The sequence below is a fragment of the Colletotrichum jinshuiense genome, chromosome 4 (assembly GCF_051148585.1).
Source record: "Colletotrichum jinshuiense chromosome 4, complete sequence".
NCBI classification, from domain to species: domain Eukaryota; kingdom Fungi; phylum Ascomycota; class Sordariomycetes; order Glomerellales; family Glomerellaceae; genus Colletotrichum; species Colletotrichum jinshuiense.
In genome coordinates this window covers 1,144,845-1,170,369 of record NC_139311.1, presented here as the reverse complement: position 1 = coordinate 1,170,369, position 25,525 = coordinate 1,144,845, and the positions used below count along the sequence as shown (strand labels likewise).

The 25,525-nt window shown below is 52.6% G+C and overlaps 4 protein-coding genes across 4 annotated transcripts; 3 read left to right on the top strand and 1 right to left on the bottom strand.

Annotated features, from left to right (window-relative positions):
* Window positions 1-9,376: 9,376 nt before the first annotated feature.
* On the top strand, window positions 9,377-10,999 carry EsH8_IV_000300 (major facilitator superfamily domain-containing protein; the record flags this gene model as incomplete). Its single annotated transcript, XM_083265190.1, has 3 exons — window positions 9,377-9,530; window positions 9,593-10,596; window positions 10,658-10,999. The coding sequence occupies 3 exons, from the start codon at window positions 9,377-9,379 to the stop codon at window positions 10,997-10,999; spliced, it is 1,500 nt and encodes a 499-aa protein (XP_083124085.1).
* Window positions 11,000-12,040: 1,041 nt separating this feature from the next.
* EsH8_IV_000299 (oxidase ustYa family protein) lies at window positions 12,041-13,083 on the bottom strand (the record flags this gene model as incomplete). Its single annotated transcript, XM_083265189.1, has 4 exons — window positions 12,041-12,234; window positions 12,305-12,538; window positions 12,593-12,718; window positions 12,774-13,083. The coding sequence occupies 4 exons, from the start codon at window positions 13,081-13,083 to the stop codon at window positions 12,041-12,043; spliced, it is 864 nt and encodes a 287-aa protein (XP_083124084.1).
* A 1,668-nt stretch (window positions 13,084-14,751) lies between these two features.
* On the top strand, window positions 14,752-16,094 carry EsH8_IV_000298 (uncharacterized protein; the record flags this gene model as incomplete). The annotated part of the gene is made up of 3 exons (XM_083265188.1): window positions 14,752-14,859; window positions 14,921-14,989; window positions 15,054-16,094. The coding sequence occupies 3 exons, from the start codon at window positions 14,752-14,754 to the stop codon at window positions 16,092-16,094; spliced, it is 1,218 nt and encodes a 405-aa protein (XP_083124083.1).
* Window positions 16,095-17,610: 1,516 nt separating this feature from the next.
* On the top strand, window positions 17,611-18,702 carry EsH8_IV_000297 (JAB1/Mov34/MPN/PAD-1 ubiquitin protease-domain-containing protein; the record flags this gene model as incomplete). The annotated part of the gene is made up of 2 exons (XM_083265187.1): window positions 17,611-17,635; window positions 17,702-18,702. The coding sequence occupies 2 exons, from the start codon at window positions 17,611-17,613 to the stop codon at window positions 18,700-18,702; spliced, it is 1,026 nt and encodes a 341-aa protein (XP_083124082.1).
* Between the last annotated feature and the right edge of the window lie 6,823 nt (window positions 18,703-25,525).

Here is a 25,525-nt window from a genome sequence, read left to right as displayed (position 1 = left end):
TGGATTCGCCCGTCGCCAGGCTGTAAACCTGCAGCACTCTTTGATGTGCCCTGGTGTGATGAACATGGGATATGTATGTCGAGGTCGGTTGGAATTAGGGTCCTTCTCGTGACTGGTTACGAAAAGAAAATTCCTGGTGTCGTAAGAGGTTGTGCTACCACTTGTCACAGTCTTTCTGGCAGCCGTTCCGGATCTGCTAGAAGGGGTAAGACTGTCGTGGGGACGGGATCGATCCCGGAGGGATCGTGAGATGTCGCGAATAGAGGGCCAACGTAAATCAGGCAAACAGAGCAGAAAGGACCAAACAACACAAGCAGCAAAGTGAAAGCTAGGTATGAGCAAAGTGATATCTTCAAGGTTGAACCCCCCCCCATGGGTTCTGGCGTGTATCTGTCTATATACACCGCGGTCACGTGTTCCATCACGTGTCCTATGCCAAGCCTGGTTGACTTAGACGAAAAGACGTTGACACATGGTATGCATGGCGTGACAAATGTCATAATAAATATAACATCATAACAAAATCATTCTGACAGGCTTGAAAGCCAAGATCAGTTTCAGAAACTGCTCATAAAAAAAGAAAAAAGAAACGAAAACTGAAAAAAGAAAGGTTTATTGGTCATTTTCAACTCATTTCGAGGAAACGGGGTGAATGCTATTATGCTGAGATTCGAGTTGGACTGGGTGAGAGATGGAAGTAGGAGGACCTTCCGGATACTCGCTGTTGAGCGAGATCTAAACAGACCTGCGATAAAGGCTTAATCAACGGAATTTACTAACTAGCAGTCGCCAAACGGTACTTGGGTAGGAACGTGGTAGCATACAAAAGCCGTCTGGTTCGGCGGTCCTTATGACGGGTGAATAGAGAGGCCGAAACTGGATAGACTTTGACACGGAGCTAGAAGACGTTTAGAAAATACTAGTATAGAAACCACGGGTTACAGAGATGCCTAATGTCATTTACAATGTCGACAAGCTCATTGTTGCCAGGTATTTGGAGAGAATTCTATCGAGCTCCAAATCCCACCACAACTATCTGCTGATCGAACCCGTGGTTCCGATAGCTGAGTGCACCACTCTAATATATTACTCTGCAAGGGCAATTTTTTACAATTCCTCGGGGTCAGCGTGTGTATTTTTCAATTATACTCAAAACAGTCTTCAAAATCCTGTGATATATTGGAACAAGTAACGCCAAGCCAACTCCTCTGTCATTCCAAGCTCCCGATATTATTTTGGGTTCCGAGTTTAAATTATTATGGAAACAGCTGTAGATCCCGGGTCGTTTGTGTCCCGGTCGTGCTCCATTCTCCCCCACGTATTTAACAGTGGCATCCTTGGATCTTCAGCCATCACGTCACCAGTTGACTGATTGACGAATTCAAATTCCAGTGTCCTGCCAAATTTAGGAAACGCCTGCTCTCTCCAGGGACTTGGTGCTGCTAGATGAAAGTCCCTTCAATCGTTCAATCCTTACACAATGCACTTTCTTATGAGGGTATACCATCCGTAGGTTGCGCTTTGAGTAGATGTGGGTGGTACAGCAGAGGAACACTATGATTAAGTCTTCTATTAAAGTCTTTGTCGTGATGTTGCTTAGATCACAGAGATCAAAATAATTTTATAAAGACTAGTATAACCCAAGCGTGTTGCAAGACACTCAAATCCAATTCCCCATGGTATGGAAGCTACTTTAAAGACTGAGCACCAATATGTTCCCGGTAAAATACGTTGAACACCGAATAACAACCTCTGTGGGCTCTCAATACTGAGATAAATACTAGTGAATAAGCGAGAATAAACCTTATCAGGGCAGAATGTTCAGGGAAGCGGCCAACTCACTGGATCTACTGTTTCTGTTGGAATCACAGGGTATCTGTTGTATACAACAGGACTGCCCGTATGGGCTGGAGCTCGCCGAATATCTATGGTATATTCGGAAGCTGTAAATCGGTATGTAGAAGGGAAAGTAGAAGGTTGGCAGCGGCAGCAGCGGAAGTGTAGATATAGCTGTTGGCAGCCCGGAGACGTAATCTCCGGGCTCCGCTGCTGCGGCCGCTGCCGCGGCCGGCGGCCGGCAGCTGCTGCTGACCGCCTGCCCGTATTCTGGTCACATAATCCAACAGTTTCCGTGTGGTGGAATGCTGGCTGCATTCCATGACACCATATGTTGGCAGTTGGTCCTTGTATCAGAGTGCCAATTAGAGTCTCAAGTTTGTTTTTCCACTCTTGATTGTTGCTAAGGACTATCTAGGTGGTGAAAGAGAGATGATCACAGGGTATAGGTTGGGGAGAGGTTGGAGTTGGGCTCCCGTGCCAGAAGTTACAGTCTCGAATGCGAAAGATGATGGATGCGTGTATTCATTGGCTAGTAAACGACGAAGAAAAATAGCAATTTATGCTGGCAGTTATATTATGATTACTGAATCTATCGATTCCGTTGCCAGTCTTCACAATTCTAGATACTGTCCTTCGAGACGTCCATCTCCCTTGGCCTAGCAAATAGCTTCGACAGGCAGAGGAAAAGGGGTTGGATGGTCATCCTGGTGATGCTGAGTCAGACAATAGTCCAAAAGGATCAGGCAGTAGGGCCTGATCGGCTCGATAATTGTAATTCAGAGGCCTGCCAAGGAGCAACTTGCCAGCCACAACGGTGGTGCCCAGGTGGCTGATGTACCCCTATTAGTGCCCATTAGCCGAAGTTTGCCGTATACCGCAAGCAGCGAATGTCTTACCACCCCCTCCCTGTAGTCAAGGATCAGGGAACACAAAATAGGCTGCTGGCCACCAGAATCCAGTTCTAATTATCTAGCCCTTCAGGATCCAAGTGTATACAGTCCTTCTGCCAGTATTACGTTCAACCGCTATGGATTCTGATCATGGGTCCGATCATAGTAGTACCTCTGATAGCGAGGACCCCGCCCTTGACGAAATCGAAGTAGCAGCATCCCCTAGTGCCCAGTCACTTCCAGCCACCCAACGAACAGCTGAAGACAATGAGCAGGCCCTTAGATCCACTAGTGACAGGGTTCGCTGGGACCCTGTATCCACAAAGAGGTTCCTGCAGCTGTGCCTTGAAGCACGTATAGAAGGGCGTATCGGTCTTAGTAATAAGACCGTTGTGCTTAAGCAGGCAATAGGCTATATTGTACTGATCCTCCGCCGCGAATTCCCTAAGAATCCATATAGTATTAAGAACCTTACGATTAAATACCGTAATCTAAGCAGTATATTCCAAAAGGTTAAAGGTCTGACAGGCCTGTTAGGTATTAGGTACGACAATCGATCCGGAATAATCTCAGCACCAGAAGAACGGTGGATCTGGTGGCATAAGGCACATCCTGGCCACCAGTAGGTACAACGAAGAGGATTTCCATAGATGGTATCGATAATGGAGGAGTTGTAGCCAGCAGAAGTAGCAACCGGCGAGAATATACTCAAGGCTACTAAAATACAGCCTCTTCAGCAGCGGCGGCTCCCACCAAGATTCCGAGATATTAACGAAGTTGGGTCACCTGCTAGACAGTCAGTGCCAGCTGCAGCAGTACGGCAGGCTATACCTCTATCCCAAGCCACTACTGTGGCTTCGTCAGCCCCTCAGCCTGTAGCGGCAGCAGTACTAATTATCCCTACAGCCAACGGCCGTAGTAATAAGCGGTAGTGGGATCCAGACGAATTAACTGTTGTAGAGGATTCCGAAGTAACTGTAGTATCGTCAAGGGTAGTTAAGCAGCGTACGCCACGTCAGCAAAGGGACAGCTGCGTATTAGCAGCTGACGTACTTAGAAATCACGTACAGCGCGCGTAGGCTGCAAAAGGTGCCAAGAGCCCTGTTAGATCAGAAGATCTAGCGAGAGCTTTAGAGGCCTGCCAAGATATAGGTATTACAGCAGCAGGATCTAACGAGTTGATAGAGATTACAGGTGCCTTTCTTCATACGCCAATAAAAGCAGTAGCATTTAATAGTCTGCAAGCCAAGGTATTAAAGGTATCGTTTATTCGGGCTAATAGAATCGTGTTATCAGAAATAGTTAGTAAAGTAGAAGAGCAGTAGGTTGGTTGTTGGTTGTTAGAGGTTAGAGGTTGGAGGTTGGAGGTTGGAAGTTAGAAGTTAGCAAATTAAACAAGTAGAAGTTAGGCTGGCAGGTGGAATTATTATTATTGCCTGTATTATTCGTACTGCTGTTGACTTCTCTACGCAATACGTCGCTGCTGCTCCCTCTACAGACACACCGCAATATTAAACCGTACTTCAAACCCAGGCCTCTTATCGATCCAATAATCCGCCCTTATTTATAAGGCTCTTAATACTTCTTTTGCTTCAGCTGAATATTCTACTTCTTCTGGTGCTGGCGCCTTAAAACGAAGTAGGAAGTTCCATACAGCAGTTACTCTATATACCAGCTGAGTTTGTATAGCAAAGTCGTATTCTACTGGGCTGCCTTGCAGAATCTTGAACTTCCTCTTCACCAACCCAAGCACCCTTTCCGCCCAGCCTCAAATACGTGCGTAGGAAATATTATACAGCTCCTTCTTCAACGTTAGCTTGCAATCGTTAAATTCCTTTAGATAATATCGCTACCCAGCAAATAGGGTTACAATACCAGCCCGGCTATCACTAAACCCTCCATCAGCAAGGTAAAATCGACCTGGCGGCGGCTTGAAGTCTCGTGCCAGTGCTTAGGATAATAGCTGCTTATCGTTTATAGACCCTTCTGCACCAGCAAGTACGTACAAGAAGGTATAGTCAAAGTTAACTACAAAAAATACGTTCTATAATAGATTCCCCTTTCGATTAAAGAACCGTCGTTGCTAACTGAGAGGAATATAGGCAGGCAAGAGTGTACCGTCAATAGCACTAATACACCCGTTAAACTGCTGCCGCTTATTTAATAGTTCGATATACGGCGCAACGTACGATTCTTCTAGCTGCTTCACTACTTCGTTGTGAAGCTGGGCTACCGCATTAAGTATATAGTGGAAGATATTAGAGACGGTACTTTGCGCAATTTGGAATCGATAGGCTGCGTTCCGTTAAGGCTTGCCGTACGCAATGATATACAGGAAGACCATCAGCTTGTGTTCTACAGACTAATATCGCGAGTCTTTAACTCCCTACCGCTGCAGCCAGCAGGCTAGGCTGTAGAAGGCAGGTTTCGGCATTCGGAAGCAATCTTGGAATTCGACGTTACTGCCGTCCATTAGAAATTCCGCGATTTCGGTAGCCCGCAGCGATTACCCTGGATGGACAGGGATGCAGTCGAATATTACTAGGTACGCTCGGGTATCGTCGTCATCGTTAATCAGGTGCTTAAGCCCGTACAATACAACAAGGGCTATTGTATCGTCGTATTCGTCTTCATCTTCTTCATCTTCCTCATAGTGGCTGGGCTCATCGTCAACAGCAAGCACTACTTCAAACGGATCGATCTCATCCATATCAAATCGTAGAAAGTCACATCACCAAAGGGATAGATAGATCTCCTGATTCAACGCTGCCGTAATAGGCTGACGGCAAGGAAAAACCCTTTCCGGCGCCTCATCTCCAGCCTCACTAGCCCAGTTTTACAATTCCCTTATGCCGAGAATGCTTTTTGCGATTCTGGCCCTGATGAATGGATTCATTAGCCGCCAAACTACTTCCAGAAGTAAGACAGTCGATCACATCGATTACCAGCTAAAATATAGCGTGGTACGGTGGCTTACATGATCAGCAGCCCTCGGAAAGGTTCGTCAAGCCCTGTTTTGACTTATGCAGAGGAATCCAGGCTCAATACGGTATAGTGGTGACGGAAAAGCTATTTCCGCTGATTTTATGCTAACTGTGGCTCAGTTTTCCAATTACAATAATCGAGCCGATCAGGCCCGTAACAGGCTACTTAAATACACTAAATTAACAGGAAGAAACCCTTGCCCTATGGCTTTTCAAAATAACTATCTACCATGTTCAGCCATATTGATGACAATTCTGTATAGCTTCACCCAAGCTGTGCATGGTCGTGCCTTTTCTCGATCATGGAGACCCAAAACCTGCTGTGAGATTATTGTAGAATCGGAAGATCATTTTTGGTTCGGTGCCAGGTTTTCATGCTAGGGTGTTCTCCATTGCCACCTTCGGGTGTCAGACTGAGACAAACGCAGGGCCTCGGTATTGGCGTCGCCGGAAAAGGCGCGCCTGCGGCAATAACAGACGGGGTAGTTTCTGTCTTAGGTGAACCTGCGGAAAGGCAGTTCATCATCCTCCGCCTCCGGCTAGCCGACGGGCCAGTCACACTTTTTGTTGAAGTCAACATGGACGAAGGTCCTGTGGAGAGTGTGAGCCAGCTTCACCAGGACGAGACCCACAACAGACGGTCAATCTCCAACGCGGATTCATGCTACAGTATGCATTTGTTACGAAAGGGGGTGATAGAATTGGCCATGGGGTGGTGTTTGGCCGATACAGTGACAATGCCAGCTGGATTAAACGCAAGGGGTTTCTCCCAGGCAGGTTTCTCGTCGGTAAAAGACCAAATGTAGGCAGAAAGCGCGTCGATAAGCAACTGATCCGGGACGCTTAATTTAATTACTACAGGAGTCAACGTAATATTCCAGCGGTGTCTGAGACAGGGCGTGCTTTTAGAGGAGACAGGGACGCAGTGATTCCCCAGCGGAGCTCCACACATATTCCCACGACGAAGTGGTCGACACGCCAGTCTCGAGGGTGACGAAGGCTTGGCCGGGCTGGGCAATGACCCTGGAGACTCGTAATGCTCTACCCATGCAGCGCGTTGGTGAGCGGGATGCAGAACTCGATGTAGCTGTTCCCGCTCTGCCACACGGGCGGATTGGACCAGTGCTGCCGCCGGCGAAATGGAGTACAAAGCTCCAACCTGATTGCGGTCTCCAAAAGGATTTGGTCATATAATAATATCCGAAGATTGCAGTAGGATAATGGCAAAGGAATACATCCTTATTCGCTCAACGTGCCTACCCAGCTCATCTCCAACATCACTCGGCCGTATTACAGCGGCCACGTGTGTGTGTAGTTGAGTGAAGAGACGACACTTAGGTAGTGGATATCTGTGCCTATGATCTGGCGTATCTCGAAAATCAAATTGTGTGGCTTGAGGCCTCCGTATTGCCCTTTGACTGTGTTGAGTTGATGGATATCCGGTCGAGAGGATTTCGTTCCTACGGAGGATTGGAGTGATGCGAGATACCAAAGCTCGTCATCTCGTCTGTCTCTTACGAGACCGAGACGACTATTCGCAGTCTCGAATCGTCGTCGTGGCGAAAGAAGTATGTAGACCGAAAAAGTTGTTAGACTCAATGTAAACTTTCCACGCTGCTGCAACCTTGCCGATCGGCTCGGACGCGACCCACTGATGCCCGCCGGGCGGTGGGCCCAGGCCTGCAGACTGGTAGTGACATGCCCGCCGGCGGGCGCGGGCGCGGGCGCGGGCACTGCACATGCTCTGGCTGCGCGCCATCATATCGCGCTCCTCCCGACACGACACCATCAGAAATGTAAAATATTAACCGCTATCGTCAACCGACCCTCCAACCCCCCCGGAGATCCAGGCCGTGCCGCGCACTAAGCTTGCGGAGACACCGTGCCACATCCCGCGCTTCCGGTTTTAGGCGAACATGTGCGCCCAGACTTGGCATAGAGCAGATCCGACACTGCTATCTTTTCGTTTACGATGCGATAATTCCTGATAGGGTTTCGGTCGTAGCTATGACTGGCTTGTTTGTTGGCGCGGCTGCTGTCCTGTCTGACATGTCCCATGCCCGTGGGACGCAAAATGGATGGCCTTGATGTCATGGGTTAGGTGAGAAGACTCCCTCCCGCCCAAAGCTGGAGACTGGAGTCCGCTCTCCGGTAGCGGGGGGCTGTAGGCGCTCGGCTGGATCGGCTGTAGGCGTGTATGGGGCCATCTTGATCAATCGCTTTGTGTAATGGATGCGGTCTTCATGCAGACAATTGAAGTTAGACAGAGACAGAGAAGTCGGCCACTTTCCAAGCACCGATCACAGCGTCGGCCAACCTCCTAGAAGGCCGTTATCAGGAGCAATGCTAAGAACACGAGCTGCGGCACAGCGTTCTTAGATACACGAGTCAGGTCCCGGACGTCAGCTAGATGAGACGAACAAGATTTGGTTGCCTTCGCACCCTTCATTTGGTGAGCCTCTAATGACAATAGGCAAAGTCAAAAGGGAGACGCGGGATAGCAAACAAGGTATAACCCTCAACTGCCAGGCCCTTGTCTGACTCTTTCACCCCCGAGATAGAAAGCGTCCTAGTGTACTCCGTAAAGAAATGTTGCTGCCGAGCGGCATCATGCACGAGCCCCCCCGCCCCCCCATTCGGAGACCCACGGAGACTCTGAATAATACCATCATGTCTTCTCATCTGCAGTCTTGGCTAACGACAGGCTGAGAGATGACCCGAAGACGGATTGACTTCCCTCCTCGTCCTCGGTCCATGTATGTGCTTGCTGGCTGCGCGGAAATGCGGCATGCTGACAGGCTTCCAGTCCAAGTGTCTGGCATGTGTCCCTCCCAATGTCTCGAAAATTTTCTCTCGCCCTCTGCTCTGTGCCCTTCGAAAAAATTTTAAGCCACCCCGATTACCGGACGTAGGGGCGACTAAACCCCCAAACTTGGACGGGCCGCATGCAGGAGTCTAGTTGTGTCTTTCTGGGAAATAGTTCACGCGGTGCTAGTTTCCGAGTCCGGGGTCGCCCCCGGGAACGCAGAGTTGGAGGTGCCCAGACAGCCTTGCTTTGTCGTTATCTCAGGTGTCTCCGGGCCTCTGATTGGGCGAGGCGCTATCTCCCCCGCCGGCATTTACCAATTGACTTCACCCAAACGCTCGAATGGGTGAAGGGGGCGGAGACACCGAGCACTCGGGACATTCTCTGGGCGGCCTATCACAGCCCTCAATGGCCCAAAATTATAGAGATAAGGCAGCATTAGTTGTGTGAATACCGTTTCTAACAACCAGATTGTCGCGGGGTTGCGAAATGCTCTATGGGGATTTTACGGGTGGGAGTCGGGATGGATCGAACCATCTGCGTGGAACCCATGTGGCCGCCGCTAGGGTGGCCATTTGACTTATAACGCGTCAAGTTCCTCCAGGTTGCGAGAAAAAAGAGAAGAGAGAACTCCAAGTGCTCAACCAACTTCGCCAAACATCTAGTCGCCCGCCACCACCCCGGCTTAATAGACCCTTTACGTCAAGGTACCAACGGTCGTTGAACCTAGAGTTTAAATCCTTGACCGGTCAACACCAGGGTCCCCCCTCCACCGAGGTCAACAACGACATTCACCGAAGCCTCACCGAGAACATTTCACCAGCCGAGCCCATCGACCAACAACTCCAGTCGCCAAGATGCCTGACTGGAAGGCCATGTTCGCTCCGGCGCCGTCTCTGGACGTGCCCGGTCTCGAGACCGTCGACCTTGCCGACAAGGAAATGGAGCGCCGCATCGTCCGCAAGCAGGATCTCAGAATCCTCCCGTGGATCTGCATCACATATCTCCTGAGTATGTTTCCCCTATGAGCACCGCGAGGCTCGAACAAGTCGCCCCCTAACCCAGCGCAATAGACTACCTGGACCGTGTCAACCTTGGCAACGCCCGCACTCTCAACAACGACACCCCCGAAGACAACATCGTCACCCAGCTCAACCTCACCGGCCAGCGCTACAACGTCGCCGTCGCCCTCTTCTTCGTCCCCTACGTCATGATGGAGTTCCCCTCCAACATCATGCTCAAGTACTTCTCCCCCTCCAAGTGGATCTCCCGTATCATGGTCTCCTGGGGCATCGTCACCATCTGCACCGCCTCCGTCACCACCTACGGCGGCCTCCTGGCCGTCCGCATCATGCTCGGCCTTGCCGAGGCCGGCTTCTTCCCCGGTATCATGATGTACCTTTGCTTCTGGTACAAGCCCGAGGAGCGCGCCACCCGCATGGCCATCTTCGCCTCCTCCGTCGCCGTCGCCGGTGCCTTCGGCGGCCTCCTCGCCACGGGTATTTCCTTCCTCAACCGCAAGGGCGGCCTCACCGGGTGGCAGTGGCTCTTCATCCTCGAGGGCATCCCCGCCGTCATCGTCGGTGTCTTGGTCTGGTTCATGCTCCCCGACTACCCGCAGACCGCCGCCTGGCTCACGCCCCACGAGCGCGCCTTCGCCGTCAAGCGCCTCGGCCCCTACGCCCCGTCGATGAAGGACAAGCACTGGGACAGCAAGGTCGCCAAGAAGACGGTCGCCGACCCCTACTTCTGGCTCTTCGCCGTAATGTACTTCCTCATGACCAACTCGCTCAACGCCTTCGGCTACTTCGCGCCCACCATCGTCTCCTCGCTCGGCTTCAAGGGTTACAACGCCCAGCTGCTCACCGTCCCGCCCAACGTCTTCGCCATGTTCATCATCATCGGCAACTGTCTGCACAGCGACAGGACCATGGAGCGCTCTCGCCACGTCATCGGCGCCCTCATCTTCGTCGCCACCGGATACCTGCTCCTGGCCGTCGTGAAGCACTGGGGTGTGCGGTACATGGCCGTGTGCATCATCGCCTGCACCAACGCCGCCGTCCTTCCCTTCGTTGCTGTAAGTTGACACGCCCAGACCCCAAAAAAGCATATTGGATGAAGACTAATGAATAAAACAGCACCGAACTGCGACCGTTCAGGGCTCCACCGCGACCGCGCTCGCGACGGGCGGCATGATCGCCATCGCCAACTGCGGCGGCATCTCGGCTCCCTTCCTCTTCCCCAGCACCGACTCCCCCATGTACAGCATGGGCAACTGGACCATCTTCGGCTTCCTCGCGGCCACTGCCTTCCTCACGGGCTACGTCTGGTACGTGTTTGGCAGCCACTCCGGCTACAGGACGGGCGCCAAGGACGCGGCGGGCAACCTCGAGGTTCTGGACGCCGGTGCCGGTGACCCGGACGAACTCATGAACAAGAAGATGGGTATCGTGGTCGACAAGAAGGACGAGGAGGTGTAGACGGATATTTGATGGGAAAGGAATGGGAGTTGCGAGTGTGAATATGTGGATATAGAGACTGTTGATACCCCCGCCAGACTGGTGGAAAAACCCCTACAGAGGTTTAATGATGTTTTGTTTCGAGAAATTCGTAATTTTTACTTAAAGATGTGAGCGCGACGAACTTTGTGTTGGTCGACTGGGTTTACCGAACCGGTCTTCCCCCATGGACCGCGGCAGCTGGCAAACAAACCTTGTGGAATAAACCGTCTGATCCATTACCCAATAACAAGTTGTAGGATGTCCAAAGGGGAATCGCGGGTTCCACTGTCGACCGAATCCAATTCTCGCTAAGCCAGAAGCTTATTCAAAGTGAAAGAAGCTTTCGGGAACATGCACCACGAACCGTTTGTCCTACCCGAAGGTCAAATGCAGGGATTCCATAAAGGTGCATGAAGGCTTCGACATGCGTTCATTCCCTGTTACCATTGCATTCCTCGTCACTCACAAGCGACTCATGTAAGACAATGTTCGCCTATTTACCGTCCAGCAAGCAATTGGGCCTTCTAAATTAAGTGGTAAGTGGCTGGAGCGGCTAAGGGAAAAAATGAGACAAACCGACGCACGATTCATTACGAGAAAATTGCAAAAGAAATGGGCCCTAACCAGGGATCGAACCTGGGACCTCTCCCAGACTGAATTGTCTCAGACAACCCTAAGGGAGAATCATACCGCTAGACCATCAGGGCTGTTGTGGATTGGATTCCATGTGTTACCAGCTGGCGCTGGTGGATGTTGGACAGCTCGTTCCAATCGTGCCCTATAGTTCGCGCAGTGGACATGCCATCCAATTTCCAGGTATGAATAGCGTTCAGGTTTTGAAGGATGAGACGCTTTTCCCCAGAAGGGACTGCGCGCGTGCTTGACATAAACTCTGTCGATGCCTTGTATTTTTGAGTTGTTTCTAATCAATGCCATGCTTTGCTGATGCATCCTTGTCCTCGTGTTTTTATACATTTCCAAACACATACACACCACCACTCCGGTACGGACCGAAGCTCTCTATTCATCGTCCTCAAACGTCACTGAGTGGGTCAGTGCCCAGTCCCGGATGTCGTCAAAGTTGCGGCAGGTGTGCAGGGTGCTGAAGTCGGGCCAGTGGCCTTCGACCGGGAGGTCGGGGTACATCTTGAAGGTAAAAACACCGATGTCGGATTCGCACATGAGGTTCAACCTCAACGCTTCGATGCAGTGGTCTATACACGGAATGTCACATTAGCCATCGCGCCCAAATATCGGGTGTGAGTCATGATATGGTATGCATACCGAGGTGTCCTCTCAGGTCCGCGGGGTCGGTGGCGACATCACCGCCAACCTCCTTTCTCGAGTAGTAGTCGGGGTAGGTGGCCTGCCGCAGGAGGTTGAGGCAGTGAAGCTGGTGGAACACCTCGAGGCCGGCACGGTACCCCTCCTCGCCCGTGATGGGGTTCGTGATCTTGATGGACTTGGGGTCGAGACCCAGCTTCGTGAGCTCGCCGTGGGAGATCATCTGGTCGCCGACTGCATATTGTTAGCGCCGTGGAACCCGACAGTCCAGACGTTGTAGCTGCTCACTGTTGTTCGTGATGTGGTCCCATGCTCTGTCGATTTCGTATCCAGCGCCGACAAACGGTGACCAGTCCATGATGGGCGTCAGGTTATATCTTTCGGTGTGGTACTTGACAATTGGCGCCGCAGGAGCTGCAGACTGTTAGCCGCGATGAAGCGCGGCGGAACGCGACGACTCGATTCTTACAGTATGATGAGTACTTCTTCGTGTACATGGTGTCGTCATCTTGGTGGTTGCCATAGCGCATGCAGAACGACAACGCGAAGAGGGTGACGGATGTTGTCAACAGCACGGCGTGGGCTGCCCAGGGCCAGTAGCGCAGCATCCGGCGGGCCTTTTCTTTGCACGGGTGCTCATCGCCGAGCCTCATCCGTCTCCATGCCGGCTTTCTTGTGGTTTCCAAGTTCTCGGTGCTTTCCGTGTTCAGGCTCCCGGCGAGACTCTCGACCTCCTCCTCGGCGTACGGCACGGATTGATAGATCTTTTCTGAAGACATGATTAAAAAAAGGGTGGTATGTTACAAAAAAAACCGGTTGCACGCCAGGTGCTGATTAGAAAATTGAAGTGAATGCGAGACAATGACAGCAAGTGTGATGAGAAAAGACGAAGAGAAGGGCCAAGCAAAGAGAAGAGAAGAGAATGAGCAGTGGCGCGGACAAGAGCCGAAACGAACGGTTGAAGAGGCCAGCCCAATTGTCCGAGGGTAAGAAGAGACGAGTGCCAAGGGGATCGCTTCGGGGACGAAAATCAGATTACCAGAGTGCTGGAGGGATCAAAAACGATCAATGATGGGCGCATCGCCTTGGCCGTAAAACGCCTCCTCCATTGACGAAGAGAGTCGCTGTCTTCACTGCAACTGGCATAGCAAGATCGTCCTGTGGGCGTCTTTCAGCCACCAGAAACGTTTGGGCTGTTTGATCTTCGTTGCATGGTAACGGAGCGGCCATGAGACCTTTCATCTGAAGCAAGAATAGACGACACAGCGACTCCATCGCAACCTGGGCGGGAACCACGACCTCTCGTCCAATCACCCCGGCACAAACCACTCCTTTTGGAAAATCCCATGGACGAACTCGTGCGTCTTTTGGTTGTCAGTCTTGTCGGCTCTCCTGTTGGGCCCGTGTTTGGCCAAGCTGAGGCGTTGGTGCGGTGTCTCAGAACAGGGGTGTACCGAAACGCGGAGTTGGTGACACAGGGACTGGCTTGTGGGGAACCAACCACGCCCAACCAGCACACCCCAGGGACGGCCTGGAGCGTCTCTGCGGCTCAAACCCCCGGAAACTTGTTGCCGCGCTGTTCTCAATTCGCCGTGCAAGCCGGGTTCTTGCCCAGGTTCGGTCGCCGTTCCTTGGCGCCTGGGACTGTACCTGTATCAGAGACCCTTGTGCGGCTCTCAGGATGGACCACCATGGACCCCCTTTCGACGTATTTCTCCAGCCGATGGCGCCGTGACGACCTTCCGTAACAGCCTGTCGATCAAGCTTAGCATCAGATCCTGTTGGGTTCGGGGTAGAAGACACCCTTACCATTGGTCTGATGACTGCTGCAATGACCCTCGAGACCAGAGCTGGAAGCGAGGCCAAATGAATGTCATGTAGAATTGCAATAAGGCAGTGCGCTAGTCAAAGGACGGTAATGCACGCGCGGGACGCGGGTTCGGTCCCATTCAAGCCTCTCCGCAACTACGGTGGTGCCTTCGTCGTCATCTGGTTTTCCCCGGCAAGTATTGGCCAAGTCCCATCTTTGCGGTTGGTTCAGTCCAAGCAACCCTACGAAGCCGTCATAGCCCGTGGCCCTGTCTCTCTCGCCCCCCTCCAGACCCTTCCACCTGACATCCACAGTCTGAGACGTCTCTGGTCCTACACAGCAGGTCGATCACAGTTTGAAGCCCTCTAGTCGAAGGATGTCGTCTCAACCTTGGAGGCCTAGCCCATGCTCAGTGCTTTCACGATGGGACCTTGTCGCCTTGCAGGGGGAGAGACCGAGACATGAATGAGCTAGATATAAATCTCTCAAACCCGCTCATCAGCCCACCATTGCCTGATTCATCCGCACCTCTCATTCTACCTATCGGCCCTTGATCGCTTGACGCGACCTTTCATTCACTTCTTTGCTAATTCAGTTGCTGTCATTTGCTGCCGGCCAGCCAATCCTTCTTTTCAAGATGCATTACCCATCCTTTGGCCATTTCCTCTTGGCGAGCATCCTTGCCGCCCAGGGTGCTCAGTCTCTGTCCCTCATCCCCACGAGCGGGGTTGCCAGACGCTATGTAGTATGTTCAGAACGATGATTAGGGTTGTACTGTATGTGAGGACTAACGCGAGTTTAAATAGGCTCCCGCCTTGGCACTTGCCATGCCGGTTCTGGCTGCGCCGCAGGCTGCCGAGATTGAGGCACGCGAGGTAAGACATTTATCTTCTCAAATCTGCTCACGTCAAATACTTTATACTGACATGCCATACCTAGCCCCACCACAAGGGGAAGAAGACCAAGGCCGCCAAGGCCAACGCCAACAAGCGCGAAGAGCTCATTGCCGACGATGAAGATGACCTCGAGGCCCGTGATCTCGAGGCTCGTGAGCCTCACCACAAGGGAAAGAAGACCAAGGCCGCCAAGGCCAACAAGCGTGAAGAGCTTATTGAGGCGCGCGAGCCTCACCACAAGGGCAAGAAGACCAAGGCCGCCAAGGCCAACGCCAACAAGCGCGAAGAGCTCATTGCCGACGATGAAGATGATCTCGAGGCCCGCGATCTCGAGGCTCGTGAGCCCCACCACAAGGGCAAGAAGACCAAGGCTGCCAAAGCCAACGCCAACAAGCGCGATGAGTCCTCTGCCGAGGGTCCTCTCGAGGCCCGTGAGCCCCATCACAAGGGCAAGAAGACCAAGGCCGCCAAGGCTAACAAGCGTGAAGAGCTCATTGAGGCTCGTGAGCCTCACCACAAGGGCAAGAAGACCAAGGCTGCCAAGGCCAACGCCAATAAGCGTGATGAGTTCATTGCCGAAGACGAAGATGACCTCGAGGCCCGTGATCTTGAGGCTCGTGAGCCTCACCACAAGGGCAAGAAGACTAAGGCTGCCAAAGCCAACAAGCGTGAAGAGCTTATTGAGGCGCGCGAGCCTCACCACAAGGGCAAGAAGACCAAGGCCGCCAAGGCCAACGCCAACAAGCGCGATGAGTCCATTGCCGAAGACGAAGATGACCTCGAGGCCCGTGATCTCGAGGCTCGTGAGCCTCACCACAAGGGAAAGAAGACCAAGGCCGCCAAGGCTAACAAGCGTGATGAGTTCTCTGCTGAGGATGCTCTCGAGGCCCGTGAGCCCCATCACAAGGGCAAGAAGACCAAGGCTGCCAAGGCCAACAAGCGTGAAGAATTCATTGCTGCTGAAGGCGCTCTTGAGGCTCGCGAACCCCACCACAAGGGAAAGAAGACCAAGGCTGCCAAGGCTAACAAGCGCGATGAGCCCGCGGCTAGAGATGCTCTGACGGCTCGCGCTTTCACGGCCTAAACAGGACCCAGTTGACTGGCAACTCGACTTCTCTGACAAGAACGTCCTTGACCTCAGACGACCGCCCGTCCACCGTGCGCAGTCCAAGATTCACAGCGAAGCATTTCCAACTTCGGCCTTGGTGTCGGGTTCGTGGTCGAAAAGCATGGCCAATATTGTGTAGATTAGAATCAGCTATTCATTTTCGTATATTTTTAGCAGTAATAACCCACGGTACCTGAGAGGTCCTTCTCTTCGCCCATGTGTATTTTGATGTGATGTCAATCGTGAAACTGCATAGTTACAAGACCAACAGTTCAATGAACAGTCTCATGTTCTTAGCAACTTGCATGAACTGTCACAATGTTGCGACGATGTTGGTGTTTTGCATCCAAGTCACTTTGGGATGAAGTAAAAGCACCACAGAGTCGGCGCGGTTGAACGACGGCTGAACGACGGTTGAACGACGTAAGACGGCCAGGGCATCCTCGCGTTCGCGCTCGCGCTCGTGACAGGGATGTGGGCAGTGCGGTGAGGTGGAGAGCCCGTGCAAGGACAAAAGATTAGTCAATGAACGTCTAATAAATGACAGTGGTACGCGCAGCCCCATTCGGGACTGTAGATATCCGGGAGTGCCGTGACGTGTCGCTGCTGCGGCGTCCAGACTCAGGGAACTTGAGGCTTCCGAGTTCCACCTGCCAAGTGTTGCTTTGTCAACACCACCAGGACGCCCCAGTGATTCATTTTGGGGGACTCTGAGGCAGGAGTCGCAAATCTTGAGCTGCCGTCCAAGAATACTCTTGGTCACGTTCTCCAGTGTGACGGTGATCCGTCGGCCATCTCCCGCTGAATGGACCATGGATCGTGTAACCATCTCCCGCGATTGTTCGGCTTGGCAACCCCCGAGTTTCAGCGAATCGACGATCCGCATCGGCATAGCAGAAGGAACGTGCGAGCCCAGTTGAGTGCTGCTTTTTTAAATAGCATCATGAAGCGACCACGACATTGAACCTCGAGATTTCTGTAAGTTCAATAGCCCATATCGGCCACTGATGTTTGTGTCTGCTTGTGGCAAGTCTGAAGAGTCCAGCTGAATAAAGACTATTTGAACGTGTCGTCCGCGTTAAATGTATTGTCTCAAACACTGCGAACTCCATCTTGTCTTCTATCCGAAAAAATTAGAGGAGCTGGAATATATCCCGACTGACATGAACTTGGTATCGCGAATTGTCGTTATAGACTTTTCTGCCACTCAAATGTGGTCGGGTATCGGAGGAAAGAATGAACAACCCGCATGTCTCCTCCACGGGGAAGGATGGTCAGTGCCACAAAATATGGCTTACATAATACACGTGCCCGGACTTGGACTGGAGCCGAGTCCAGCAGCTTTATCTTATCGATAAGATACAGATGAGGCAGGCGCCTGGATGGTGGGGTAACTGCTGCACCAACGTCTCCAACCTTACCGTCAACCCTCACTTTCGCCATCGCCATCTCCTTCATACAGATCCTGCTCGCGCAGAACCGAGCAGACAAGATGGAGACAGCTCTCAAGTCGTGGGGTACGCTCTAATATTCCCACCTCCCCCTCATTGCCTCCCTGCGCCTGTGCTGACCGCCTCGTCTAGAGCTCGACAACAACGTCAAGTTAGTCGACCCCAAACGCGATGCCCTCTACAACCTCGACATCGATGCTCAAAAGGAAGCAATGAACGCCCGCCCGTGGGCAAGCAACCCGAACCACTTTAAAAATGTCCGCATAAGCGCCGTCGCCCTCATCAAGATGGTCATGCACGCCCGGTCAGGCGGCAATCTCGAGGTGATGGGTTTGATGCAGGGCTACGTCAACGGCGACACCTTTATCGTCACAGATGCTTTCCGACTACCCGTCGAGGGAACCGAGACCCGCGTCAACGCCCAGGGCGATGCCGAGGAGTACATGGTGGAGTACCTGAGCCTGTGCCGCGAGCAGGGCCGGATGGAGAACGTCGTTGGGTGGTACCACTCGCACCCGGGCTACGGCTGTTGGTTGTCCGGCATCGACGTCGGCACGCAGGCGCTGCAGCAGCAGTTCCAGGAACCCTTCCTTGCCGTCGTCATTGACCCCGACCGCACCATTAACGCGGGCAAGGTGGAGATTGGCGCATTCCGGACGTACCCCGAGAACTACGTCAAGGAGAAGGAGGGCAGTGGCGGTGTCACGAACGATGGCTGGCAGGAGGTACCTCTGGCCAAGGCGGCAGAGTTCGGCGCCCACGCGAGCAAATACTACAGCCTCGAGGTCTCGCATTTCAAGAGCACGCTCGAATCACACCTGCTGGAGCTTCTCTGGCACAAGTACTGGGTGCAGACGCTGAGCCAGAGCCCGCTCTTCACGAACCGCGACTACGGAAACAAGCAGATGCTCGACCTCGCATCCAAGATCAAGGAGACGACGACTCAGGTGGCGCGACAAGGTCGCAGCGCTTCGAGCATGAACTCTATGGGAACGGGCGGCAAGAAGGTCGACGGGCTGATTGAGAAGCTCGTCAAGGACACCAACACGGTGGCGACGCAAGAGCGGACCGGACAGGTGGCGATGGAGGTTAAGAAGAAGATCTTCAACGCCGTGAGCACGAATGCGTCGTGATCGGGGGACGGACATTTGCTATTTAATTCTCGGCCTCTTCAGAGGATTCCACAGGGCCTCTTGGGCATGATAGATGGCGTTCAGAGGATAGGGCGGGCGTTGGCCCCGAAATGACGACATGATTTGAGCCACTTCTTATGACACGGCTGATGTGCCTCCGACTTTGATTTCCCTCTCATTCAAAGACTCAAGTGAGTGCCTGGCGAGCCTCATGCGGTAAGTTCAAGGTGGCCGGGACACCGCCACTCGTAGTAAGGCATGGTATGAACCGTGACGTCCCGGCCCGGTTGGACTCCTTCGGGGAAGTACGCCCCCGTGATTATCTGCCGGGGATAATGTGGATACCTTGAGCCGTCGAGCGGGGCATCGGAGCCCCCGACTCGCATCCATCAGGAGACAGTCCGGTTCTTGGCTTGAGCCTCATTTCCTTTACGCAACATCTGCAAACAACCCCCGCGGTGCCGCACCCACGTTGAAGTTAATAGTTATCCCAATAAAACATACATTATCATAATTAAGATGAATAGGTCCGCTTGTGACCGTTAGTCTTGAGTGAAGACAAAAGAAAACATATTTAGATGCTGGCTCGAAAAGTTCCTTGCCTCCGGATTATTTTAACAACCGCCGCTTGGGATTTTCTTGGCTCTTCTCCCTTGAGTTACATGCTTCTTTGGCCGCATCTTGTGGTAAACATCTGTCATAGCTCGCCCTCTCTTTCCATTTTCACTTCATCTCGTTTTGATTCCATCGCTCAGTTGGAATATGCCTGCCCAGTCGGTTTCTTTTACGTTCCGTGTCATAGAAGGCACCGAAACACGGGCTCTTACAAAGTATACAGCACAGTCTTTAGAGGAGCGAGATTTTTAGTTGCAAAAATTTCAAGCCGTTTTAGCATCCTGATTTATTAGAAGCCTTCGTCACACAATATTCGGATATCATGCGCAAAAGAAATCGGCTTGTCCGCACCACGTTCTCCCATAGACGCGTACCAGCAGAATCCTCTCGACATTCAACCGACCGAGTGCTCAAGAGCAAGAGTATGACTTGCGGTAAGCAAACCCTCTTGAGGCAGAGTCACTTTTTCATACAGTGGCTTGACTCGGCAGCTGGCCCACTGATATGGCTTTCATGACCTGCTTGCTGGCTTCCTTTGGAGGCTGTCCAGCGCAAAAGGCTATGCCCTTCACGGCCACCCAAAATATATGGTATTCATCCGAGTTGGGTGATATGCCATTGCCCATAGTTCATGTTCCACGACGATAAACCATACATATCGACTTATAATCCTTGAATATATCGTATTCATCATCTGATATACGGCAGGGGTTCTTTACGTACTTTCACAGGCAAATGGAAGACTTCGTTTTCGCCCGATGGTTTAGGAGTTAACATTTGCAGCAGTGATGAAACACGAAGACTGCTTCAATAGCATGGTAGGGCTCACGATGTTGAGTGGGTGGAACTAACATCCGTATCACCGTTACAACTAACTCATCACTATGATATTACCCCGCGTGTCATTAATACTGTACACTGTCGTTTTTTCGCCACATTATACGCATCATCTCTAACCTACTTTGTGTTTTATTTCAATGTAGCTATCTTACAGCAAGATTTTAACAACAGCGGCAGGAGTTGCTCAGGCCATCTCTTGACAGAGCCCAAGCCAACAAATGCTCCTCGGGACATTCTACACCACAACGTCTACACGATTACGTCCCCGATGGACTGCCAACACTAGCGTATACTTATGATGCTTCGCGCAGGATCCTCGCCATGTGGCCAGCATGCCGAGAGGTGGTAGAATATACACGGCGGCGTTGGCCAACGGCGAAAGCTTGGACGGCCATGCTTGTTCCTCGAAGTCCTCGGCCCAGCACCGTGACATTGCAGTTTCCCGGGTGCGAGTACACAGGTTGAGGGAGGCGGTGACCGAACTGAATGGCACCCGGCATTGTCTTCAACGTTCGATGATACTCGGGTGTCCTGGACAATAAACCGGCAAGGACATCGCTCGATGGAAGTCGAATCCTTGAGAGGCCCCCAGTTGACAGCAGCACTCTCGCCGTGTTCAAGCGATCTCGGCCTCGTACATCAAGACCGTGTGTTTTCTTGTCGTCAACAAAATCTCTGTCCACGGCACCTGATCCGCACAGGTTAATTTGGATTGGCCCCCAAGTCATAGTGGCTCAAACAAACGAAAAGTTGTCATGAGAACAACCAAACTTTGGGCGTCACGAATGCACGTTTCTCACCACACTCCAAGGTCATATCGGACATGATGACAAAGCCCAGCGGTGTAGTCCCTGGCTTATGGCTTTTACCTGGCGAATCTCATGTGAAGCTCTCGACGTGACAACCCCCTCTCATCAATCTCTGTTGGTGATTCGTGATGTTCGCTCGAAGCCAGTTGTAAGTTGCCTCTTGATAGCACAACATGTCCAAGCGTCCGACAGTTCCATACTCACCAGGAACGACGACGAATGCAGCCCGGCAGGCGATCGAAAACGGCGGAGCCAAACAACCAAGTCGCCGCGGATTATAGACGCCGTCCTCATCCACCATGCCCATTTCCTCGTATGGGATTTTGAACCGGCGTGGATTTGCCCTCGGGGCCTCGCCTCAGAGTCGAAGGGTCCACTGAGACAACGGAGGCAGACTGTCTCGGATCGGGAGAAGAGGTCGAGACTCGGAAGCCGTCTTGTCGGCAACATCCTTCCTCCCTGCCATCAATCCTCCCCCGCCTTCGTGTCGTTGACGTCGACCAAGATGTCGATTTCATTGCCCTTCCGGTATCCGGCCAGCAGGGTCGAAGGGCATCGTCGAGTGTCCCTGGCTTAGACCGTTCTTATATCCCGTCCGGCAGCGCTGGCCACTTTCTCTTTCTCTTCCCCCTTGGGACTTTTCTCTACTCATCACTTCAACTCTTTTTCTTAACAAGGCCTCCTCTTCCCAAGTTTCAAAAGGGCATCCCGCCCCGCCTTCATCTATCGGTAATATCGATTCGGGCGTGGGTTCCGTCCGGGTTCGACCAAACACGCTCAGTAGCGCCAACCTCATGTTGTATATCGTGATACCAGAACACCCTTTGACGCATCGCCCCCGAATCCCTCCAATGTCTCACCGTACCTCGACCATAGGACCCCCGCATCTCAGTCTTGATATCTTTGACGGCATGTGGGATGGCAAGGAGACAACGACCCTCCAGGGCACCACATAATAACATAATAGGGAACAACGGGGAAGTGAGACGGGGGAGGGGGAGGGGGAGGGAGAGCCTCTTCTCTAAATAACCCCTCCTCCCTCTCAACAACACCTCGCCCAAGATGTCGCCATAAAACACCATCCTCATCCGACGGCACGCAATCCCCGCCACGGCCGCCACATCTCACACTCTGTTTTGTTCTACTCAACCCAGCCCCCCTCTGCATTCATCTTCGCAAACACCCCTTATCCTTGTCGGACGCCGTGAAACCTACCTGCCGTAGTTACACACGCAATCGTGTTTCTTACTTCAACCTCCCACACACACACACACACACATCCCCACAGGCCCGGGAATCACTTGGCGGGAGGACATGACACCCCCCCCCCCTCCTGCTGCGACACCAGCCACACCGCCCGCTCACAAGCCACCGGACCCTGAAGCCCGCCGGATCCTGAAGGGGACGGGGACCCCCTCGGAGACGGGGGACGAGTCCAAGGTACCCCCGAACTAGCCGGCGCATCTAGCTATGCCAATGCATGTCGCGGGTATGCTCCCCAAAACTCTCTTTTTTGTGTATTATTCATAATCCTTCACCCGTATCGTGATGTTCATAGTCACCTTCCCTAGCGCCCGTCACCATCCATGTACGGTACCACATCCACACACACACACACACGCACACGGTGAGGGTAGAGGAGGAAAAAAAAAACTCCCCCAAAAAAACCACGCCGTCCTCCGGCCGCATGTGGCCGCCAAAGCCGTATCTTCAGTAGGAAGGAAAAACCCATCGAGATCGCCTCACTGTCAGACGTGACATCTCTCGCGGTACGGCCCGCTATAGGACACGGCTTGCTTCCCAAAGGAACCCTTGGCCGTACCGAGGCAGAAACGTGCACTACTTGCTTTACCGGACGAGGAAGGCGGGAAAGAAAGAAACGGGAACGAGAGAGAAAAATAAATAAAAATAAGGGCACTTTTGTTTTCCCATGCTCATCTAAAGGGAGGCTACAGAAGTCCCCTCGTGTTCCATTGCCCCCCTTTCCATGCCTATCTCTCTCCGCCTTCCGTATGAGCTTCTAACGCCCTTTCTCGCCGTCTTGCCTCCTTCTCGAATGGGGAGACGTAGGGGCCATTCCCGCGGGGTGGCATCGATCAGGGTAATCATCCCAACCTCCTTCTAGAAGGCGTTTGGCTCCAGAATGCCGAAAAGCATAAAACCACACAAGATCACCCCCCTGCAAACCCTGTGAAGCTAACACCCCCCCCCCCCCCCCCCCCCCCCCCCCCTTCCCACCCTAATCCCAATCCCAATCCCTCAGGGATTAGGAGGGTGGAATTCCCCTTCGTACATTATCCTTTCTTTTTCTTTTTTTCTTTTCTTTTCTCGTCTTGACACCGCCTTCTTCCTGGCGCCAAGGGACCAAGGGAAGAAGAGGAGGGAGAGGGCAGGGAGGAAACAAGGGTCTCGTTCCTCAGCGCTTGCAGCGCCCGCACAGAGCTGGACCCTTAATCAATCCAACCCCTCAGCATATGGTAGAGTTCGCACTAGACCCCCTTTATTATATTTTTCCCGCACACGCAATATCCCCAAAACCCTGGGAAACGGAAAAATTGCATCGTGAACTCTGATGAGACGCACACAGGGGAATGCCAAATGGCAGAAAATGCCCTACTCTGGCGCACACACACGCCCCCCTCCCCCTCGCCACCGCCATGTGGGAGGAGAACACAAAACACAAAAAACGGGCGCACCATCGCGTAACGCGCGACGTCCCGAGCGGATCCCGACGATGTGGTAACATCATCTGCAAGGAGGTGGCGGAAAGATCCCCCCTTACCCACCCTTGCTGTGGACAAGCAACAATAACAAAAGCTGCTCCAGCTATCCGTACAAGAAACCCTCACAGAATGATTAAATCTGGAGCCTTTTATCCGCAAACCGCGAACCGCGTAACCGAGGGTGGGAATTTGTGTCCGTTTGGGCAAAGTCGCAGCTGTCAACTGCCGAGGCGTGGCGGTCCCCCGAGCGCACAAGCGCACAAAGTGGGAATTTCCTCCTTGACATCCGTAGAGCCTTGGTTCCGAGGGCGCCTTTGCTAGTCTCGGAAATGGAGCTGTCATGGTGAGCCACTGTCGGTGCGTTGCCGTCAAACATGAGATCGCGAAAAAAAAAAAAAAAAAAAAAGGTACCTCCACTCACCAAGGGCATCCGCCCGACATGTCCGATGGCATTTTCGGTCCGCCGAGCAAGCGAGCCAGACCTAATAAACAGTGTCTTCGGCTTGGCCGTGCCTGATGCGGTGAATGTGGTCCGCAGGCTGACCCCGACAACGTGTGACCGCCAGTCCACACACCCCGTTATCTCGGCCTCGCACTTAGCAGTGTCCTTTCGCTTGCAAGAGCAGCGCTAGCTCTGGTCTGCATGCTGCTGTTGTGTATGCATGTTGTTGCCCCGAGACACCGTTGGGTTAGGCCTCCTTGCATGCTCGTCCGACCAACGTGTTCCTGAACCTTGCCCTGCAAGGGTAAGAGTCAAGTCAGTCATTCAAACCAGTTGCCTCGCTGCCCAGTGAATGTCACCATGTAAAAAAAAATTATGTATCCAATATGTGATATAGATTGGTCTGCAACTAAAATCAATTGGATGCGCCCGTAGCGCGCACGCCGTAGCTCCTATGCGAATTCCGATGCCGCATTTCCTAAATCCTATACAGGTCCTGCTATTGTCGCAGTGCTGGAACAAAACCCCACCATGGGCGGTAACACCTTCCCAAACAAAATAAATAAAGTAAACTCCGGCTTTCATGTCGTCTCATCTTTCTAGCATCTCTATTGCAGAGATAAGGAAAAATTTCCCCAGCCCTGTCCTCGTCTGTTTGTGTGCGCACTTCCCTGACTCACGCCGCAGCCCCCCCGTTTGATCACATTGGCGTCACAATAACTTGGCCTGCACTTCACATGCAAGGCTCGAGTCAAAATTTGCCAAGGCGTGGGCTGTTCGCGTGGGGAACACCCAAAGGGGTTGGGTCAATGAGACCCAGTTCGTGCCGCGTGTGGGTTGTGCTCCCGGTGGGCGTCGAGGATTCCACGCTTTTCGACCAGCCCGTTGATCTCAGGGTCTGGCCTGAGTCCAGGTGAGTCGAATGACGAGGGCGACCGGGAAACGAAGGGGGAGGGGGGGAAAGAACCTCCCCCAAGAAAAATAAAATAAAATATGCATGCGCCTTCAAATGCTCGTGATCCCAGTCCGTCGCTATGCAAATGGTGTCGAGTCAAATAAAAATCAAGAAAGGTGTGAATGGCCCGGTTCTTTTGGTGGCAGGAGCATCCCATCCATCTGCAATCGTGCAGAGTGGGATGCGTTGCAAGGTGAGATGCTACCCCACAGCGCTGGGGTTGTCTTGGCTCTGCTGCAATTCGGAGCATGTCGGTGGTATCAGGCCACGCTCTCGGAACCGGGTCTTGGTGAAAGAAGTCGTGTGGGTGGGTATGCGTGTGCGAGTGTGTGTTGGAATGCGCTGCTGTGTGCGCGGTGTGCCGGACGTGTGTCCACCCCCCTCTGTTGTCCGTATTTTGATTTCCCCGTCTGGCTCTTCCAGTGTCATGTTGCCAACG